This window comes from Phyllostomus hastatus, unplaced genomic scaffold, assembly GCF_019186645.2.
Source record: "Phyllostomus hastatus isolate PE091 unplaced genomic scaffold, TTU_PhHast_1.1 phas_contig_1162, whole genome shotgun sequence".
Classification (NCBI taxonomy): domain Eukaryota; kingdom Metazoa; phylum Chordata; class Mammalia; order Chiroptera; family Phyllostomidae; genus Phyllostomus; species Phyllostomus hastatus.
Window position 1 is genome coordinate 13,304,685 of NW_025333537.1, and position 20,736 is coordinate 13,325,420.

Genomic DNA, 20,736 nt, shown 5'->3' on the forward strand with positions numbered 1-20,736 from the left:
GCCTCAGCCCCTACACCCAGCGGACTCGCGCCGAAGGTTAGCAGGATCCCCGCGGAGCGCGGGCCCTTTAAGGCGGTGGGCGGGCCGCGCAGCCGGAGGTCATTAGCATACATTAGCATGCCCCGCCCCGCCGCTGGGTAGCTCAGTCGGCCGGGAGCAGCGCGCGGGGCGCTCGGGACGCGGGGCGCGGGGACGTCCACGCCGCGCAGCCCGCCCTGCGAGCGCGATGCCCGGCCCGCCGCGCCCCCGGGCCCGGGTCCCGCCGCTGCCGCTGCTGCTGCTCGTGCTGGCGGCCCGCGGGGGCTGCGCCGCGCCAGCACCCCGCGCGGAGGATCTCAGCCTGGGGGTGGTGAGTGCGCAGCCGCGAGGCGGTCCGGGCTGGCGGACCCCTCGGGCGCCCTGGACCCATTTCCCCGGCAGCAAAGCCGAGGCGGTGACGGGCCGAGGGTTGGGCGCGCGCGCACCGGGTCTGGGACCAGGCGCCTGCCCCTTCCCCGCCCCGTGCGCTCGGAGCGTTGCAGCCGCAGGAGCCCGCGCAGGGGAGCGGGGGTCGCCTGGCCCGAGCCCCGTGCCCGGCTCGGAGCGGCTCCAAATGGGGACCCCAGGCGGGTGAGGCAGGCGTCGCAGCCCGGGAGAAGTGCGCCCCGCGTGCGTTCCCGGGGGAGGGAGGGAGAGGGACGCGCGCCCACGGCCGAGGACAGGCCGGCGCTGCGGAGTGTGGGCGCCCGGAACGCGGGTGGTTCTCGAGTTGGCTCCGTGGCGAGTGTTGGGGAGCGAGGGAGCCGGCCCTCGGCATCCCCCCGAGCATGGATCTTGGCCCTGCGCCACGTCCACTTCCTCTGCCAGGGTGCCCAGCCTCCCCCTGCCGCCCCCACGGCCCTGTCCGGAGCGTGATGGGGTCCCCCTGCCGGCCCCAGGCTCGTTCGGAGCCCCACCGCCCGCCTCTCCCGTGTTCCCCAGCCCTGGCCGTCCCGCTGGCTTGGGAGCCGCGCTGGAGAAGGCGGTGGCCCTTCCCACACCCCCTCCCTCGTGCAGCCTGCCGGGCTTGGAGCCTCTTCTGGCCCTGGGAGAGTTAGACCAGACGACGTGCATCTGGTGCCCCCCTGGGCGCGGGAGGCCGAGCCAGGGCTCCGGTGCATTGAGCCGATTCCTTCTGAGGTTTCCGCCCCTGCAGCTGCCCTGGCTGCGCCGGGACGCAGGGACCCAGGCCCGGGCCCTTAGCGCCCCACCCGCGCGCACGGCCCCCATCCCTGGCATCTCCTCAGAGGGTGCTGGGTGGGGGGGCCCTCTGCCAGTGCCAGGGGCACGCGGGAGCGCCAGGTGGGTCCAGACAGGCGCAGGCGTTTGGGCGTCGTCGGCAGCCCTGTGCTCGGCAGGACTTGGCCACAGGTTCTGGACGAGAAACAGGCTCTGGCCGCTGCCAGGCCGCCCCAGCCCTCCAGCCACAGGGAAGGTGCCGCCAGGGCTCCCGCATGCGGACTTCGGGGGACCCCACGGCCAGCTGCCCCCCAGCCGAACTGCCGCCTCTGAGAAGGTGTGCCCTCACCCCCCTCCTCCAGGCTCCCGGGGCTGGCGGTTTCCTGGACCCCCTCCCGGGGCGCACACTCTGTGGACACCGCGTCTGGGCTGAGCCAGTGCACAGTCCAGGCCTGGAAGGCTACTGGGGGTCACGGTCAGGCGGTGGAGCTCCGGCCCAGCCAAGTTTGCTCGTCAGACCCAGCGCGGTCCTGAAGTTTCCCCCCGCTGCCCGGAGACAGCCGCCAGGCACACTGGCCCCTGGTCCGGCCTGGGCACCTCCCGCCCCTGTTCCCATAGGCTCTCCAGTACCCAGGCGGCCACTCGGCCGCACCCTGTGGGGTGCGCTGGGCGGGGGACGTGGCTGGCCAGCCTGGGACCCAGAGACAGCAGGGCCCTGGCGTCTGGCCCCCTGGGGAGAGCAGAGGCTGCTGCCCTTGCCCAGGGAGCCCCCACCCCCAGGAGGCCTAGTGCGGGAGAACCTTCCTGCCTCTTGCCCTGGTTTGTGGGCAGAGGGCGGCCTCTGGTGGCCTTCTGAGGAATGACACCTCAGAGCCTGCGCCCCAGAGGTGCGAGAGAGTTCTGCGAGACACTCAGATTTATGGGGATGGGGCTCTTTCCCGCCCCCTCTAACGACCTCCCTGGGGCCCACCAGCCCGACGCGCAGGCCTGCCGACGCCCGGGAGGAGAAGGGCCCCTTTGTATGTGGGATCCGGCATCACCCAGACAGAGCTGAGCCCGTGGGCCAGGAGCAGTGGATGCTTCTGGGAGGGGCTCCCCCGACCCCGCGGTCACCCAGCCCACCGGCCTCAGCCGGGGGACAAAGCCCGGGTGAGGCCGCCACGCCCGGTGGACGGCGGCTGCCAGGGCCGGGCTGCGCCCTCCTGGGCCCCAGCTCCTCGTTCTTTCGGAGCAGGAAGTTTGTGGCGCAGGACACTCTGCCGCGCGTGGGGCCACGGGGGACGCAGCGCCCCCCTCCGGCCCCCTCCCAGAGGTGCGGGGGCACCGGGACCTCAGCCCCGAGTCTTCGTGGACGACAGCCTGCTGCCCCTGCTGTGAGCCTGCTGCCTCCACTGGGGGGGTGTGTCCCGGAGGGCAGTGCGCCTGCCCCGCGGCAGTCCCGGCTGGGAGTCACGCCCTTCAGCCGGTGCCCCTGGGGTGGGCGGGCGGCTCCTCACACTGAGCTTTGACCGGAGCCGCCCGGTGGGGGCCGAGGCGAGTGAGGCCCCAGGCCCTGCTGGAGGGGCCCCGCGGGACAGGCCTGACGTGGCGCGTGGCAGGCAGGCCCACTCCCCAGCGTGCCCTGGGAGGTCCCTCCTCCCAGCAGGCCTCTGAGTTCCCATTGCTGCACACCTCACACGGAACTCCGCCCTCCCGCTCCTGGGTGTGGGCCGGCTCGTGGCTGAGACGTGTGTGAGGGTGGCCGGGGCGAGCAGCTCCCAGGGGCTGAGCAGGGCAGGGGTGGGGGTGGTGAGGGTGGGTGGGAGCCGGGACCACGTGGAGACTCCCTGTGCCCCTCCTGCTCCGCCCCGGGTGGGGGTGGCAGAGCGACAGGCACCCTGGCCTCAGCCTGTGGCCCCCGGTCCCAGCACCCAGGGGAGCTGTGGGCCCCACGAGGGCTCAGGATCGCGTCACAGGCCTGGCGGGGGGCCAGACGCATCCTCGCAGCAGCCGCCGCCGCCGCAGTGGAGGAGCTGGCCACCTGCCCTCAGCGGGAGCCAGGGAGTGGGGCAGGGTTAACCTGGAGAGACTGAGTCTCTGGGCTCCCAGGCCCTCTGCCCTTCGCGCGGAGCTTGAATGTAAATGGGTGTGGCTCGGGAGCCGCCCCTCCCCAAGCCCCTCCCACTCCCGGACACCCGGCAACAAGTTAGTTCAGACTCTGGGCTGGCGGCCGGCCAGGAGGGACTGAGGAGTCTTTGTGGCTTTGTCGTGGGACCAGCGTGTCCTGGGCAGGACTGCGCTGGACGTCCGTGGTTGCTGCTCCAGGCAGCGCCGGACCCCTTCCTGGTGTGGCCCCCAGGCCTGTGGCCTGACCAAGCGCTGGCCTCGGTGTGCTCATCAGCACAGTGGGGCCAGGAGAACACGACGTGCGACATTCGCTGGGCGGTGCCCCTGCAGGGCCCAGGGCCGCGTCCGGCAGGAGGGGGAGGCGGCCTGGGAAGGCGGAGAGGGTTCGGGACCCGCGGTGTTTCTCCGACACAGCACGGTCCCCGGGGCCTGCCCAGAGTGCTGGAGCGCCCGTGATTCTTGTCTCCCAGTTAATGGCGACGTGGGCTTCCAGCAGGACATGGCGGGTGCTCGTGAAGGGTGATGCGGCCACCACCCGTTAGCTGGCAGCCCCTGGCTGCGCCCAGCACACCAGCTGTCAGAGGGAGGGGGCGGGTCTCGGCCAGGCACCCGCCTGCCAGGCCGCTCCCTGAGCTCCCTCAGGTCACCCCCAGGCCCAGCCCCCGGGCACTAGCTAAGGAGCCCGGGCTTTCTGCCGCAGCCAGTGGTGTGGGGATAGGCCCCGAGGCCAGCCGGCCTGGGGTCAGCACATGCCCTGACCTCTGTGTGCCTCAGTGTGCACCTCTGTAAAATGGGGATAGTAGAGCCCCAGGTCTCCAGGACTGACTCAGCAGTCCGTCCCGAGCGCCTGCTGTGGGCGGGGCCTGAGAATCGGCAGGGGCGCGCACCCGGTCCACACGCAGCTCTCCCCGTGGCAGGTTCACCAGTGGACAGTGTGCGACCTCGGTGAGCAGTCAGGGTCCCCCAGCGCGATGACTGTCGGTGGTGGGATGTCTCCGCTTGTTTGTCTGGGGTCCCCGCGTGACTGTCTGCTCCCGGGGCAGGGGGCGGGGGCGGCAGGGCGGGGTCTCCCGGTCTGTGCCGCCGCCCCAGCGCGCCCCACCAGGGCCCTTGGTTGGGGTGTGTTGATGGACTCTGCGGGTAGGGGGACTTGGGATCACCCCAGCGGCCAGCACCCCCGAGTCAGTGACTGTGGCCTCAGTTTCCTCAGCCGGGAGGAGACAGCCACCCCAGGAGGCGCCGAGGGTGGAGAGTGGACGGGAAGCAGGTGCTGGCCGCGCTCCGTGGTTTCCGTTGTCATGCGGGGCAGGGCTCTGCGCGGCCGCGCGTTCCTCCTGCTCTTCCCCTGGTGCTGCGGGCGGTCGGTCGGAGGCGGGAGTCTGCGCTCAACCCCGCCCTCGGGCTCGGCCCCCTCATCCGTGCGGTGGGGCCAGTGCCGGGGACCCCGAGGCTGGGGGTGCCCTTAGAGACGGGGTGTGGACAGGGACTGACAGTTCAGCCACCTGGCCCCGAGGTCCCCTCACACCAGGGCAGGGAGACGCGCCCACCTGGCGTCGGGGGCCAGCGCGCGTCCGTCCACGTGCCCGCCCGTCCCCACCCGTGAGTGCGCACACGGGGGCGGCGCAGCGGGGGGCGGCTGCAGGACACAGCGCGCGCAGCGAGCCTTCGTGTTCGCCGGCGTCCTGGCGTCACAGCGCGGCGCCCCCGCCGTGGCCCCGGGAGCCGCGGGACGCACGAGGGGAGGGGTGCCTGTGGCCTGCGGCCCGCGGGCGCAGTGACCGGCCGGGAAGCGCGGCCCCGGTGGTGGCTGCGCCCCTGGAAACGGACGAAAGTCTCGAAGGGCGCTCAGGGTGCGCGGTAAGTCCGTGGGCCCTGAGCAGGGACGCACGTGGTGCCCACGGGCGATAAACAGAAGCCCCGGGGCGGGAGAGCGGCAGCCCACGCCCGCCCCGGGGTGCGGGCGGGGCGCCCCTCCCGGGCCTCGGTTTCCGGGTCTGGGACTCGGCTCAGCGCCAGGGTCCCTGCAGGAGAGCCCCCTCGGCTGCTGGGGTGGGGGGCGGAGCCACTGCGGGTTGGGCGCCCCTAGCCCCTCCCCTTGCCGGTGGCCCCGCCCCTTCCCCCGCTTTCTGGAAGGTTCAGCACCACCCTCGCGCGCGGGCTGTTGCCCTGGAGACGCGGGTGCCGTGGGCGCGCGGGCGGGGGACGCCCGGGCTCCGTGGGCCCCTAGGTGTCGGGGGCGGGGCTGCCTTGGCTCCGGGGCCGGGGGGTCTTGTCGCCCCTGCAGGGGCCGCACGCAGCCCGGCTCTCGCGTGGGAGCTGCTGTCCCCGCGGTGAGCACCCCCACCCCGGCGCCGCCCCCTCAGCTCTCTCCGCTGGTTCGAGATGTGTCCGCTTCCGCGGAAAAAACTGAACCTCGGCCGTTTGGCAGTCCGCCCGCGTCCTCCGCGCTCCGCGGCTGGGATGGGGCGGCCCGTGCGGGGGCTGTTCCGGCCGCCCCCCCCACAGCGCCTCTCTCTGGCTCGGCGGGGGCTTCTTGGTGGGGGGGGGCGCCGTCCCCGTGTCCGCCTGCAGGTGGGGCTGCCGGCTCCCCCCAGACCTGCCGGAGGCTTGTCCTGCTCTCAGCCTGGGGGCCTCCCCTGGGGAGCCTGAGGGCTGTGCGACACCCCCACGCCGCACTGAAGCCCAGGCCTGGGGGGTCCTGGGAGGAGTTGGGGGTTGAGGCGAGGGGTCTGCACGGGGCCGCTGGGCGGTCTGAGACTGAGGGTGCAGAGCCCCAGGCCAGGCCCCCCGCCCCCCGCCCCCAGACTGGGCCCCTTCCTCAGAGTCTTGGCCCCACTGGGGCTTCGAAGTGCCGTGCCCCGGGGGGGAGGGGCAGGCCCCAGTGGCTGCCGCCCGGCTGGGGGGAGGAGGGCCGGGGCCGGCACTGAGCTCGGCCCCCACCGCTCGTTCTGCGAGTCGGCACTCGGGCCCGCGGCTGGTGCGCGCTTTCCAAGACTGGCAAACGTCTCCAAACAGACAAAGCGTCCTCAGGTCTCCCGGCCCCGCGCTCCGCGGCTGTGAACCGCTCCCGCCCCGGGGTGGGGGCTGCTCACTGCGGCCCCACGCCCAGCCGTTGTCCTAGTTACAGGCAGCCGGCGGGGGCGGGGGTGCTCCCAGGGTGTCTCCCTGTGTCCTCGCATCCCTCCGGCGTCCGCAGTCGGGGGTGGCCCAGAGGGGTGGAGCCACTTGCCCCCCTGGCACAGCAAGGAGGTGGCGTTCGGGTCGTGAGCCCGGCAGGCTGGCTCTGGGGTCTGGGCCACCCCCATCTTCCCCCTCCCGCGTGGACAGCTCTCGACCCGGCTCCCCAAATCGGCCCGTTGCCCTTCTCGGCTCGGGGTTCACCCTTCGGGTTGGGTCCTGAAGCCCCCGCAGCAGGGGGTCCGAGGGGTCTTGGGGACTGATGGGAGTCTGGGCTGGGCTGGGCTGGGCGAGACCCGCGGCCCCTCACGCTGCTCTCTGCCCCAGGAGTGGCTGAGCAGGTTCGGCTACCTGCCCCCAGCGGCGGCGGCCGCGGCTGCGGGGCGGCTGCAGACGCAGGAGGAGCTGTCCGAGGCCATCGGAGCCATGCAGCGCTTTGCTGGGCTGGAGGCCACCGGCGTCCTGGGTCAGTCCCCAAGCCTGACCACCCCCCCGGGTTTCTCCTCACCCCCCCCCCCCCCCGCTCCAGGCCTGACGCGCCCCCAGCCTGCCTGTGTGCAGAGAGGGTTGGGGGCAGGCCTGCTGTCCCTGGGCAGGACCCAGGGGTCCCACCACTTGGGAGCCCCTCTGTAGTCACCGCAGTGTCCCGGGGGGGGGGGCACGGCCACGCCCAGACCCCCCTCCACACCGCACCTCGGGGGCTGAGGCTCAGTGGCCACCGCAGCCGCCCAGGGCCAGGCCCCCTCCTGCCCTGCGGGGCGGCACCTGCCCAGTGCTGCCCAACACCCAGCTTTCCACGAGGAACCAGAAATCTGGGGAGTTTAGTGAGCACCCCACTTCTCACATGTTGGCAACCAATTCCAGTTTTGCAAAGACTCTCCTGAGGTCTGTCCCAGGGCTCTGCCTGGGACACACGTGTCACGTGAAACAGGAGGAGTTGGCTACGCCGGTCCCCGTGGGGCCCCGTGATTGGTCACAGCCCTGCCATGGGGTCAGCAACCCCGCAGAGTGGCCCCACCCCCCCACCCCCGGACCGAGGGCGGCAGGCAGCCGGGGGCCGCTCCTCAGGCTGCTGGGAAGCCCGGGTGGGGGCTGCGCTGGGCCTGGCCCCTGAGCCCGCCCGCCCGCCCCTGCAGACGAGGCCACCCTGGCCCTGATGAGGACCCCACGTTGCTCCCTGCCCGACCTCCCGGCTGCCGCCCCTGCCCGAAGGAGGCGCCAGGCCCCAGCCCCCACCAGGTGGAACAAGAGGAACCTGTCGTGGAGGTGGGTGGCAGGGCCCCCCTGCCTGTCCCGGGCTTAGTGTCGGGGGGCAGCTGACACTGACACCCTCTCACCGGGACTTCCGACCGCGGCCTGGTCTTCTCGGTTCTGGGGGCCAGAGGCCCTGGACCCCGGGCCGCAGGCAGGGCCGGCCGCTCCTGGGCTCTGGGGGAGAGTCCGTCCCCAGCCCGCCACGCCATCCTCAGGGGCCCTTTCTGTCCGCGAGTCCTCTTCTTTGTGGTGGGGTGCTCCCCGTGGACTTGGGGCCCCCCCCCAGAGTCCAGACCGGCCTCCTCCCAGTCCCTGCCTCTCCTCACGCCCCAGAACCCGGTTTCCCCACGGGGTGCCAACCCCAGCCCTGAGGAGGGGCGTCCCAGGGAGCCCGGGGCGGGCGCGGGGGCCCCCCCGGCGCCCCCACCGCGGCTCTGACCCCGCCCACCCAGGGTCCGCAGGTTCCCGCGGGACTCGCCCCTGGGCCGCGACACGGTGCGGGCGCTCATGCACTACGCCCTCAAGGTCTGGAGCGACATCACGCCCCTGAACTTCCACGAGGTGGCCGGCAGCCCCGCCGACATCCACATCGACTTCTCCAGGGCCGAGCACGACGACCCCTACCCCTTCGACGGCCCCGGCGGCACCGTGGCCCATGCCTTCTTCCCGGGCGACCGCCGTGCCGCGGGGGACACCCACTTTGACGACGACGAGGCCTGGACCTTCCGGTCTGCGGGTGCGTCGGGGCCGAGCGCTGGGGGCCGCCCCGCCCAGCCCGGGGGACGGGGCAGGAGCCGCCCGGGGCCCCTGGGAGGTGGAGGAGCCGCCAGGGCCCACCTGTCCGCTCGTGGGAGCGTCTGGGCAGCTCCAGTGCGGGTGGGCCTCACCTGCGGCCTCTGGTAGGTGCCCCACCTGGCCGGGCTTCCAAGCCCGGGACACGACTCCCCGTGTCCTCTGACTGGCCGAGGGGGCTGTCCTTGTGCAGGGAATGTGGCCGACCCCGCTGTGAGTGGGGTGTGGACCCTGTCGCCCCCGGAGGGCCGCTGCCGAGACCCAGACAGGCCCAGGGACTCCTTGGGCACCTTCCTGCCCAGAACCCGCCCCGTGCACCAGCCCGGCCCCATGTCCCCCGATCTGTGACTCACTGCCCCCACCCCGTCCTCAGATGACCACGGCATGGACCTGTTCGCGGTGGCCGTGCACGAGTTTGGCCACGCCATCGGGCTGAGCCACGTGGCGGCCGAGCGCTCCATCATGCAGCCCTACTACCAGGGCCCCGTGGGCGACCCCCTGCACTACGGGCTCCCCTACGCCGACCGGGTGCGCGCCTGGCAGCTGTACGGTGAGTGCCCCCCTCCCCAGCCGGCCCCAGCAGCCCGGGAACAGGGGTGGGAGTTGGGGACCCCCCCTCCTCCGGGGGCACAGAAGGGTCCCTCCGTCTCCACCCCGGGGTTCCGGGAAGGGCGCTGGGGTTGCAGGGAGGCGGGTGCGCCAGGCTCCACGCAGCCCCCCTGTCTCCACAGGTGTGCGGGAGTCCGTGTCCCCCACGGCGCCGCCAGCCACCACGGAGCCCGAGGAGCCCGCCCTCCTGCCGGAGCCCCCCGACAACCGGTCTGGCACCCCGTAAGCCTGTGTCCCCCGAGGCAGCGCCGCCCTGAGCCCCAGCCGGTGCTCTCTCCTCAAACTTCCCCGTCGGTGGGGGCGCAGCTGCCCCCCACGCCCAGCCCTGGGCCTGCAGAGACGTTGGGTTTCCCATGTGACATCCCCGAGGGCGTGTGACAGACGCCTCCTCCGTAGCGTCAGACCAGCACCGCCTCTGAGCCCCGGGATTCTCTGGGTCAGGGACTCCGGCAGGGCCCACGGGGTGTGGCAGGGGCACGGCCGGCCCCTGCTCCGAGGCGGAGGGGACGTTGTCGCTGGTGGCGGCTCGGAAGGCGGGACGCCTGGTGCGGTCACCGGGGCTCGCACACGTGGCCTGTGCGCGAGCCTGGAGCCCGAGCGGCCGTGCACCCAGGGAGCGTCCTGAGAGCTGGGCTGGACGGCGGCTGGACGCGAGCTGCCTGCCCTTCGGGGCCGAGCCTCGGAGGTCGCCTCGGGGGGCCCTTTGGCCCCCACACCGGGGGCCAGCCCGCCCCCCGCCCCCCTGAGCGCCCAGCACGGCCGGGTGCCGCCTTCGTGCTCGCACCGCGCGCGAAGCGCAGACCAGTGCGTGCGGTTGCTGGTGCTCAGGTTTCTTCGCTCTTAGCGGGTTTGATTTTCGTTTCTGAAGCTGGTTTCACGCTTTCCTCCCTCCGCGGCGGGCAACGCCGCGTGTCCGCTGAGCTCAGGGGGTGCTGCTCCAGCTTCCTTTCCGTTCCACTCGCTGAACGAGCTTCTGGGCCCTGAAGGCCCAGGTGTGCCTTCAGGGGAGTCAGCCTCCCCGGCCGCCCCCCCCCCCGCCACCGGAGGCGTCCCCTGAGAGCTCGTCCTCACTGACGCGGGGTCTGGGCCCCGCCCGCTCCAAGCTCTTCCTCAGGCGGGCCTTCCAGTCCCTGGCACACCACCGTCACCGTCGCCCTGAGCCTGCCCTCGGGCACAGCCGCAGCCCTGACTGAGGCCGGTCCCCGGCACGGTGGCCAGTGTCCCAGTGGGCTCCGGAGGCGGCGAGAGCTATCAGTCCAGGTGCCCCCAGGGCTCCGCTCGCTCAGGGTCCACCCTCGGCCGACCCGACGGGGCCTGTTTCATTTGCTCTTCTCTCCGGGCGCCACTGCTGTGCGTCTCCGAGCAGCGGGCGGGTGCGGGGCTCCCTGGGGGCCGGGGCTCCCGCGGCGGCCCAGGATGGGGCTGCCCCGCCCACCGGCTCCGTCTGTCTCCAGGCCCCGGAAGGACGTGCCCCACAGGTGCACCACTCACTTCGACGCGGTGGCCCAGATCCGTGGCGAGGCCTTCTTCTTCAAAGGTAGCCCCCACGGGGCGCGGGGCGCAGGGTGCGGGGTGCGGAAGGTGGGGTGCGGGGCGCACGGCGCCCGGGGCGGAGGGGGCCCTGGGCCAGGCCCGCCCCACACGCGCTGTCCCCGCAGGCAAGTACTTCTGGCGGCTGACCCGGGACCGGCACCTGGTGTCGCTGCAGCCGGCGCAGATGCAGCGGTTCTGGCGGGGCCTGCCGCTGCACCTGGACGGCGTGGACGCCGTGTACGAGCGCGCCATCGACCACAAGATCGTCTTCTTCAAAGGTGGGCGTGCCGACCAGGGCGTGTTTGCCGAGCACCTACTCTGCGCCATGTGCTGTGAGGCTCTGCAGCACCCAGGGGCCAGAGCACGGGACCCCTGCCCTCACACCGGGGGCGCACACGGTCCGCAGCCACCGGGGCTGAGGCAGCTCATCCCAGGGCACCCGAGGGAGCAGGTCACAGGCGGCGGGAACGGCCTGGGCGAAGGTCCTGGGGCAGGAAAGGCCCGGCCCAGCGCCAAGAGGGCGATGAGACTGGAGCCGGGTGAGGGGCGCGGCCTCGGGGCTCGGCCGCGGGGGCCGGAGTGGGGTTGGGGGGGAGCTGGACTCTGTCCAGGTCCGTGTGTCAGTCCGGGCTGACGGCCCCCCAGAGGAGGGCGTCACTCCCCCACCCCGCACCCCCATGCTGGGGCCTGGCATGCTCAGCGGGCGCCCGGACCCAGAAGCTTAGAGCTGCGCCCTGGCCCTCAGCGCAGCGGTCGAGGGTCAGGTGGGACGTGCCCAGGGCAGAGCCGGCCATCTGCACTCAGAGGCTGGAGGGCCCGGAGTCCGCCCCTCCAGACAAGCCAACCCCAGCGCAGGGCTGGGCCTCCCCAGCGTGAAGCCATCTGCTGCCTGGACCCGGGCTCCCCCCGGCCCGGCCTCCATGTGGGGGGTGCAGGGCCCGATGCCCACACTCACCGTGCGGCCACCCCAGCCAGTCTCGCCGCCCAGCACGGCCACACTCGCGGTGGCGACCCGGCACCGAGGACGTGTTCCGGACTCGGGCTGTTTGACGGCACGTGAGAGCCGAGGATGCCCCGGCACACCCCACAGCTCCGGCCTCGCCAGGTCAGGCCTGCAGCGCCCCAGGGCCTGCGCTCCTGCGCGGCCGCCGGTCCAGGGCACGCACACCAGCCTGCAGCCCTGACCGCTGAGTCCGCACGGGGCGGGCCACCACGCCTGCCCCCACCCCCACGACTCGGCCGTGGCAGGGCCCCCGACGTGAGTGGGCTGGGGCGCCGGTTCCCCCTCGTGGGTCTGGCTGGCGTCACCCATCTCCTGTCCTCTGGGCTCATCCCCGGGCAGCAGGTGTCCGACCCCCTTCCTCTTTGGGGGTCAGGCCCCTTCCAGGGAGCGGGCGGACCTCCCCGTGTTTGCCCTTCGCCCGCCGGTGGACACTGAGGCTGCCCCCGAGGTCCAGCCGCTGGGACGATGCTCCCGTGAACGCGGCCGTGCAGCTCTCCCCCTGGGTCCCTGCTCTCGCCTCTGGGCGTCGGCTCAGAACGGTGCCCCTGGCGATTCTGCATGAAGCTGGTCTCGGAGGGTGCCCACTGGCAGGCACAGCTTCCCCGCGTCTGCACCGGCTCCCGCCGCCCAAGTGGCCGTGGGGGCGTCTGGCTGGTTCTGGCGGACACCTCCCCAGCGTGTGGCACTCACCTCCTGGGTGATGAGTGCCACCGCGTCTGTCCCCGTGGTCAGCGGCCACCCCCATGGTCAGTGGCCATCTGAAGACCTTCCTCGGTGGAACGTCTGCTCCCGTCCTTCGTCCAGCAAAGGACTTCTAAGGTCCGCTGCCGCTTCTGTCCTGAACAACAAGGCCGATCCTTGCTGGGCAGCGGGGAGGACCTGCCGTCACCACCGAACTGAACTCTCGCGTCCCCACCCTGCTCTGGCCGAGCCATGTCACCGTGCTTCCTGACAGAGCCGAGGACGGGCCCCATAGCCTCTTGGACCATCTTCCGGAAGCTCGGCGGATGGGTTTGAAGTGCTGGGTGGTGTCCGAAGGCTCACACACTCGTCCGCTTACAGCCTGTGTTGTCTCTGCCACAAAGACGCTCCCAGCCCACCTCCTCGCACAAGTGGGTCAGGCAGAGCAGAGAGAGGGCATCTGGTGGGCCCTGATGCTTCCCGGCTCTGCCGAGTGGTTGCCCTCCCAGAACCTGGGTGCTCAGGCTGCCCCCAAGTGGAAGGAGCCTGTGCCAGGTGCAGAACAGGTGCCAGGTGCAGAACAGGTGTCAGGTACAGAACAGGTGCCAGGTGCAGGTGCCAGGTGCCAGGTGCGGGGCAGGTGTCCGGCCCTCAGTAGGTGCTCAGTAAACGCCGGTGAGGACTGCTGGGCCCAGTGGGGTGGGGGCGGCCGCAGGCGGCTGGTGCCGGGGGAGAAGCGAAGGCTGGAGCCCCGCCCGCAGGCGGCCGAGCCCCAGCCGGCTCTTTCTCTCCCCAGGAGACAGATACTGGGTGTTTAAGGACACTAACGTAGAGGAAGGATTCCCGCGACCCGTCTCCGACTTCGGCCTCCCGCCCGGCGGCGTCGACGCTGCCCTCTCCTGGGCCCACAGTGACAAGACTTATTTCTTTAAGGACCAGCTGTACTGGCGCTACGATGAGCAGGCCCGGCGCATGGACCCCGGGCACCCGGCCCGCAGCCCCCCATGGAGGGGCGTGCCCAGCACGCTGGACGACGCCATGCGCTGGTCCGACGGTGAGCCGGGCGGGCCGAAGAGGGGGTGCGGCCTCCGTCTCCCCACCTGTGGATGGGCGTGCAGAGGGGGAGGCTGGGGGCAGCCCTGAGCCAGGGGGCGCACCTGGGCACCCCTGCTGCTGACCCTCCAGGGGCCCCTCGCCCGCCGTGACGTGGCCGCCCCGGCGCCCTGTCCCCTGGTCCCTCCCTGACCGGGCAGCACAGAATGACCGCCACCCCACAGGGCAGCTCCAAGGGGAAGGGAAGCTGCTTTTACTTGGCTTTTTAAAAAACAAGCTAATCTAACCCTTTATTATTTGTTTTTATAACATCTCTTAAAACATCCTTTTTTCATTGATTTTAGAGAGAGGAAGAGAGAGTGAGAGAGAGACATTGATCTTTGGTTCCACTTATTCATGATTGATGCCTGTGTGTGCCCTGACCAGGGACTGAACCCGCAACCTTGGTGTATCGGGAGGACACTGTAACCCAAAGCTACCCGGCCAGAGCAAATTTAATCCTTTTAAAAACAGGACCTGCCCTGATCAGTGTGCCTCAGTGGGTTGGGCGCTGTCCCACAAAGTGAAGAGTGGCTGGTTCGATTCCCAGTGAGGGCGCAGGCCTGGGTTGCAGGTTCAGTCCCTGGTCAGAGCATGTACAGGAGGCAACCAACTGATGTTTCTCTCCCTTTCTTTCTCCCTCATTTCCTCTCTCTCTAAAAATAAGTAAGATATATTTTTAAAGAATTTATTTATTTATTTTTAGAGAGGGGGAGAGAGAAAGAAAGGGAAACATCAATGTGTGGTTGCCTCTCAAGCGCCCCCTACTGGGGAACCTGGCCTGCAACCCAGGCATATTCCTTGACTGGGAATCGAACTGGTGACCCTTTGGTCCTCAGGCCCATGCTCAATCCACTGAGCTACACCAGCCAGGGCATAAGTAAAAATTTTTTTTTCATCTAAAATGTGGGGCCTAAGAATTGATAATCAAAGTGCACAGTATGTGAACAGTATATCCAATTAATGATCAATAGAAAATCATGATGTCGATCGTAGTTTAACTGAAAGAAAAAGCAGGCTTGCAGTCCAGCGTACCCCTGGCACCTCCGACCCTGTTCAGAGCTCTCTCTCGCCTTCCGGAACCCCAGCTACTCAAGGTTCCTTTTCCAGGGACACTACATGCATTGCCATGTTCGAGCAGCGTTAGGGAGAAAACGGATCAAACTTACTCAAAATCCACATGACGGAAAAAAAACCCGCATTATTAGAAAGACAGTCACGCTCATCAGCCGAATCATCTTAGTGTATTTTCTTCGATTTTTTTCACTTTGGTGTATTTTAGAAAATGGACTGTTAAAGTAGTCAGACCCGGGAATAGAGGCTCCCCCGCCGTCCAGCTGGGCCCTGCCCTTCCCACGGGCTCCATGGGATCAGGGCGTGGCCTCTGCCCGGCCCACCGCGCCCTGCTGGCAACTACCCTCCCGGCAGGGGGGATGGGGGGAGGGGAGACGCTGAGCTCTGAGGAGAAGTGTGGCGTTACAAGTTACAAGAGAGCCTAAGTTAACGAGCACAGGCCTGAGAACCATTAGTTTGCCAGGACGGAGTGGAACCACGGCAAATTCAAGGATGCTTTTGAGAGCGAGGCAGCGTCCCAGCCGGCGTGGTGGGGCTTAGCGGGCACTTGCAGGCTCTCACGGGCTCCTCGCTCGCTTGCTCTGCCCACTTCTCGGCAATCGCGCGCCGGCAGGAAGCCGCACCCCTCGGCGCCGCGTGTGGCCTGGGGAAGCGGCTGGGGAAGACGGCGCAGCGTTCAGCCGCGCCTTCCGCTCGGTGCGCAGCGCTGCTCCCGCGGCGCCTGGCACGGAGGGGGCCCCCAGCAGTGCCCGTGGGAAAGACACCCGGGGGGCGGCTGGTGCGTCCCTCCGCCCGCAGGCGGCCGCCGAGCTTTGCCCGGCCTGTGCGGCCGAGACAGGGGCTCCGACCCGCAGGACCGCGCGGCCCGCCCCGTGGCCCCAGCCTCGCCCGTGTCCCCCCGCCGTGGTGCCGCCGCGCCGCAGCTCCGAGCTCAGCCACCCCCGCTCTCCTCCGCAGGGGCCGCCTACTTCTTCCGCGGCAGGGAGTACTGGAAGGTGCTGGACGGCGAGCCGGCCGTGGCGCCCGGCTACCCCCAGTCCACGGCCCGGGACTGGCTGGTCTGCAGAGACTCTCAGGCGGACCCCGAGGGCGCGGGCGCGGAGGCCGGGGGCCCCGCCCCACCCGGACAGCACGACCGGAGCCACTCGGAGGACGGCTACCAGGTGTGCGCCTGCAGCTCCGGGGCCTCGCGTCCGCCCCGGGCCTGGCGCCCCCTGCTGGCCGCCACGCTGCTGCCGCCGCTGAGCACCCTGTGGAGAGCGGCCTGGGCCCCGGCGCTCTGACAGCAGCTGCGGGCCTGCGAGAGGACAGGCGGTCACAGCCCCGGGTCACCCAGGGCAAGGAGGAGTGCCCCCCGCAGCAGCACCCAAAGCAAGAACTCCCGGAGAGCGGGTGTGTGGCCTTGGGGACCCAGCCTTGCAGCCCCTGAACACAGCCACAACTTCAGCCTCCCGGATGGAGGGGCAGCTTGGGCGCTGCCCCTGGGCCGGGCACCCTGACTCGTGGACACAGGAGCACCCTTCCACCCCCGCCCCCCTGCTTTTCTGCCTCCGCCTGTCCGGTGGGGACCGGGAGACACTGCCCTTGCAGCCGGCGGACACTGGTCACAGAGACCCTCACTGATGGGCCCGGGGCCACCGCCCGCGTGCGGCCACCCTGCCCCTGGCCCCTGGTGCTCCCACCCACCGAGGGCGTCTCTGCCCCCAGTCCCCGTGGGCTCGCCGTCGCCTTGCCCAGGGCAGCCCCCAACACTCAGAGGAGCCCCGAGCTGGGGCCGCCGCCGCCGTTCTCCCAGGTGACAGCTGCAGACAAACACGACCTCCCTACTTTCTCGCTGCTCGGTGCGGCCCCTTGCACCCCCAGGTGGGGCCTGCAGGTGGCCGTCCTCCAGGCCTGGATCCCGGACCCGCCTGCACTCGGGTGGTGGCACTTCCTCCCCTCGGGTTCAGTGGCCCTGGCCTGTCCAGCATCTCCGTGACGAGTCTGTGACCCGGGGTCCTTATGCCCATTTCACAGATGGAGGAGTGGAGGCCAGCTCCGGGAACTCGCCTCCTGCCTGCAGACAGGCCCAGAGCCCACAGAGCTCGCTGGCAGAGCCCCTGCCCGGGTGCACAGGACGTGCAGAATGAGACATGTCCCGTCCTGGGGAAGTGCCTGGGGCGTGGCAGCCAAGGCAGCGAGTGCCCTCAGGACCCCGGGGAAGCTGCTATGCCCTTGGCTGCTGCTGCTGCCCCGGCTCCGAGTCAGGCCGGCAGCCCCCTCCCGCCAGAGGGGCCGAAGGAGCCCAGCTGGCAGGGAGCCGGTCAGCGCTGGCTTCGCAGGGTGGGCGCCGGGCCGGAAACGGCCTCTCAGTGCCCACAGCGGTCATGGGGCTCGGTCAGGACGAGCAGCCGGCTCTAAGGTGGGCTCAGAGGGAACCTCTGGGGGCTGGTTCACGGCGGTGGCCCCCACCTGGAGGGAGACAAACGCTGCTTTTGGGGGGGGGCATCCAGGCAGGTTCCTGAGCAGGAACCGGGAGCAGTTGGTCCCACACGGGACGGACGGGAGCAGCAGGCGCAGGCATGGGGTCCCGTGTCCTCCTGCCACAGAACCTCGGCCCCCGGAGGGCAGGGGTGTGCAGTCGCTGTGGGGCTCAGAGCTCACGCCCTGGCCACAGGAAGTCCCCCCCGAGACTCCCCACTAGCCTGAGAGAGGGGTGGGAGGAGCCCCTGCATCTCAGATGAGGGCCCCTGACCTGGCGCCCAGGTAGCAGAGGCGGAACCCGGCGTGTGTGGCCGCCTCGGTGGGCGGCAGGCTCCAGGCCACGTCCCGCGTCTCCCTGCCAGCCGCCTGGAGCTGGAGCCGGGAGGGCGCTCTGCCTGTCGGACCGCTCACGTAGGCTGACCTGCCCGCCCCTCCCCCGCGTGGCCCCACCTCGGCCCCACGGCCCACGTGGGAGCTGCGTGTCTTTGGGGAAAGGGCCGGGGGAGGGTGGGCACGGCCCCCGGGGGACTAGGTCTGCAAGAACCCGGCCGTCACCGCGGGTGGTGCTCTTCCCCTTGTGTCCAAGCCAAACGCGTTCATAAAACTTTCCCACCGAGGCTGTTGCGTGTGGAGGTGGGGACGGGAGTCGGTGACGCCGTGCTGGGCCGTGGGGGGGGTGAGTGGTGACGCGGGCAGTGTCCGGCTGGGCCCCCCTCGCCGCCTGGACGAACCCTCAGGACTCTTGACTCCGAGTCTCGTTGTGGTGACCTGCGTGCGTCCAGTTCGGAGTGACCTCGAGTTTGCAGAGGGGGCCGGTGGAGTGCACCCCAAACACTGGGCAGGGGTGCCCACAGGGACGTCGTCCCACCGGGCAGGTTTCCGTGTCCGTCCCAACACCCTCCGCCGACGGCAGGCGCGTCAGCGGTGCGTGGGTGAGCTCTCCCAGGCGGGCACAGCCCCGGGGCCCTTCCCTGACCGCTGCGACCTCACGGCCTCCCGCTCAGCCAGGGCTGAAGGTCGCGTCGCGGCTGGCTGCCCGGTGAGCTGCCCCTCGGCGTCACCGCCCAGAGGGTCCTCACAGGTTCCGTTCCGCGCCTCCGGCAGGAGGGTCACAGAACGGAGCGACACATGGGGAGTGTCGCCGTGGAAACCCTGGAGATTCCGTGGGAGACTGGATTGTCAGCCACCGCCTGTTTTTATCCCCGGCTGTGCTGGTGCTACTTGCAGAGGCCGGGCGTCCCCAGGGGCCCGGCAGCCTCAGGGACAGACCCAGAGCGATCCCCCGGGAGGAGGTCCAAGGCCTCCCACCACGGCGGGAGGGCAGGGACCCCAGTCGAGGTCACACGCCGGGCGCAGGTGCTGGCTGACCTCGGCCTGACTCAGCCTCGTGAGCAAACAGACAAGTCCCCAAGTGTGTGGGTGTCAAGTTTACAAAACGTGTCACCACAGGTGACCTCAGGGGCCAGAACACACTGTACGGGGGAGGAAACCGAGGCACCGGCCTTCGCTCCGGGAAGCCCAGCCAGCACTGCGGGCTCAGGGGGCTCAGGCGGACCCGCCCCTGTCCTGGAGGCCGGGAGTCCCAGAGCAAGGTGCTGGCAGGCGCGGTCCCCAGGGAGGGCCGCCTCCTGTGTCCTCAGGTGACAGACTTCCTGTCTCTTCTTAGAAGGACTCTGATCCCCGGTGAGGGCTGGCCGCTGTGGCCTCGCCTGAACTTCCTCCCCTCCGTGGGTCTCACTCCCAACACCCTCCCCCTGGGGGCCAGAGCCTGCACACGGGAGCGCTGGGCACAGACATTCAGCTGTGACTCGGGGCCAGGTCGCCCCCTCCCACCACCGTCCTGGGAGCAGATGGTGGGGCCCTGAGGGGCCATCGCCCGTCAGAGGAGGCCGGGTGCTGTGGTCTCCGGTGCTGTCCTCCTGCCCTGGGTGGTCGTCTGAATGGGGGCAAGGTGGTCACCCCCATCTTCCAGATAGGGACACGGAGGCCGGGGGAGGGGCCGGCACTGGAGGGCAAGGAGTGGAACCCAGTCTGAGGATCCTGCTCAGACTCGTGTGGCTGCCAGGCCCCGGGGCCCAGGTCGGGGTGGGGGTGGCTGTGGGCTGGCGGCTGGTGGCCAGTCCAGGGTGGGGCCTCAAGGTGTGAGCAGGCTTCCTCCAGGGCCGTGGGGACCCTGCCAGCCTGGGCGGAGTCCAGCTGTCCCTGTGCCTGCGGCCACCGTCCCACTGCGGGCTCTGCGGCCCTGGATGCACGAGTTGGCCGTCCACAGCGCAGCGCCCTCTACTGCCCGTTTCTGGAGGTTGCCTGGGGCAGGGTTGCTGGGTGTCTCTGGGACTTCCATGTGGCCTGGTCTTGCTCCTGAGCGTGGGCGGCCAGGTCCTGAGGGCCAGAGTCGCAGCAGACACCTGGAGGGAAGCTGTGTCACCCTCACAACCTTGTCTGGGGTCACCTCTGCCACTTCCTGCGGGGAAACCGAGGCCTTCAGCTCCCAACCTGCCCCTGCCGGCGGGGCCCTCGTCAGCTTCCTCCCAGACCTCCCGCCCAGTCTGTCCTGCTCCCCCCTCCGATGTCCCACCCCGTCACCCCCCTCAGAGCCATCGGCTCTGCCTGGAGTATTCCGGCAGCCTCCTAGTGGCCCCTGCACCCGCCGTCAGGGCGCAGGGCCGGTCCCAGGAGCCCTGGGCACCAGTCCTCCGCAGCCCACGCCGACGGAGCGCCCGGCTCTCCCGGGGCCTCGGGCTCGGAGGCGCTGGCCGGAGGCCATGACCTCTCGTTCCAGAGGCAGAAGAGGGGGTGACAAGCTGGCACCCCCATCCGTGCAACGAGACTCCTCAGATGGTGTCTGGGGTCAGAGCAGCAGGGGGCGCTTGATTTACTTTCCTCTCTTTAATGTTTTTTAACTTTTTATTCTATTTTATTGATGATGCCGTCACAGTTGTCCCAATTATGCCCCTTTGTGCCCGCTCCACCCGGCACCCCCCACGCCTCAGGCCTTCCCCCACCACTGTTCCCGTCCACGGGTTGTGGGTGTGAGTGGGGGTAAGGTCTTCGGCGTCTCCATTTCCTGTGCTGCACGGCACGTCCCCGGGGCTGTCCTGCAGCGACCTGTTCGTGCCCACACCTCCTCACCCATCCCCCACACCCCTCCCGTCCGGCAGCCATCAGAACGCCCTCCGTATCTGTGATTCTGTCTCTGTCCTTCCTGTTTGCTTAATTTGTTGTTTAGGTTCAGTTGTTGATAGGTATGTGTTTTTGCCATTTTATTGTTCATAGTTTGGATGTTTTTTCAAAAATAAGTCCCTTTAACATTTCATGTAATAATGGTTTGGTAATGATGAACTCCTCTAGTTTTTTCTTGTCCGGGAAGCTCTCTATCTGCCCTTCGATTCTAGTGACAGCTTTGCTGGGTAGAGCAGTCTTGGTTGTAGGTCCCTGCTTTGCATGACTTGGAATACTTCTTTCCAGCCCCTCTGGCCTGCAAGGTTTCTTCTGAGAAATCAGCTGACAGTCTTATGGGATCTCCCCTGTAGGTAACTAATTTATTTCCTCTTGCTGCTTTTAAGATTCTCTCCTTATCTTTAAACTTTGGCATTTTAATTCTGATGTGTCTTGGAGGGGGCCTCTTTGCATCATTCTTGTTTGGGACTCTCTGAGCTTCCTGGACTTGCATGTTTGTTTCCTTCACCAAATTAGGGAAGTTTTCTTCATTATGCTTCCAAGTAGATTTCCAACTCCTTGCTCTTCGTCTGCTCCTT

The 20,736-nt window shown here is 69.4% G+C and overlaps 1 protein-coding gene across 1 annotated transcript; it reads left to right on the forward strand.

The window, feature by feature from the left end:
- Positions 1–226: 226 nt before the first annotated feature.
- On the forward strand, positions 227–20,268 carry MMP17 (matrix metallopeptidase 17). The gene is made up of 10 exons (XM_045844962.1): positions 227–349; positions 6,808–6,946; positions 7,617–7,746; positions 8,187–8,470; positions 8,900–9,076; positions 9,258–9,357; positions 10,590–10,672; positions 10,794–10,946; positions 13,149–13,406; positions 15,476–20,268. Exons 1-10 carry the CDS (start codon positions 227–229, stop codon positions 15,799–15,801), a joined length of 1,773 nt encoding a protein of 590 aa, XP_045700918.1. The 3' UTR covers positions 15,802–20,268.
- The last annotated feature ends 468 nt before the right edge of the window (positions 20,269–20,736 follow it).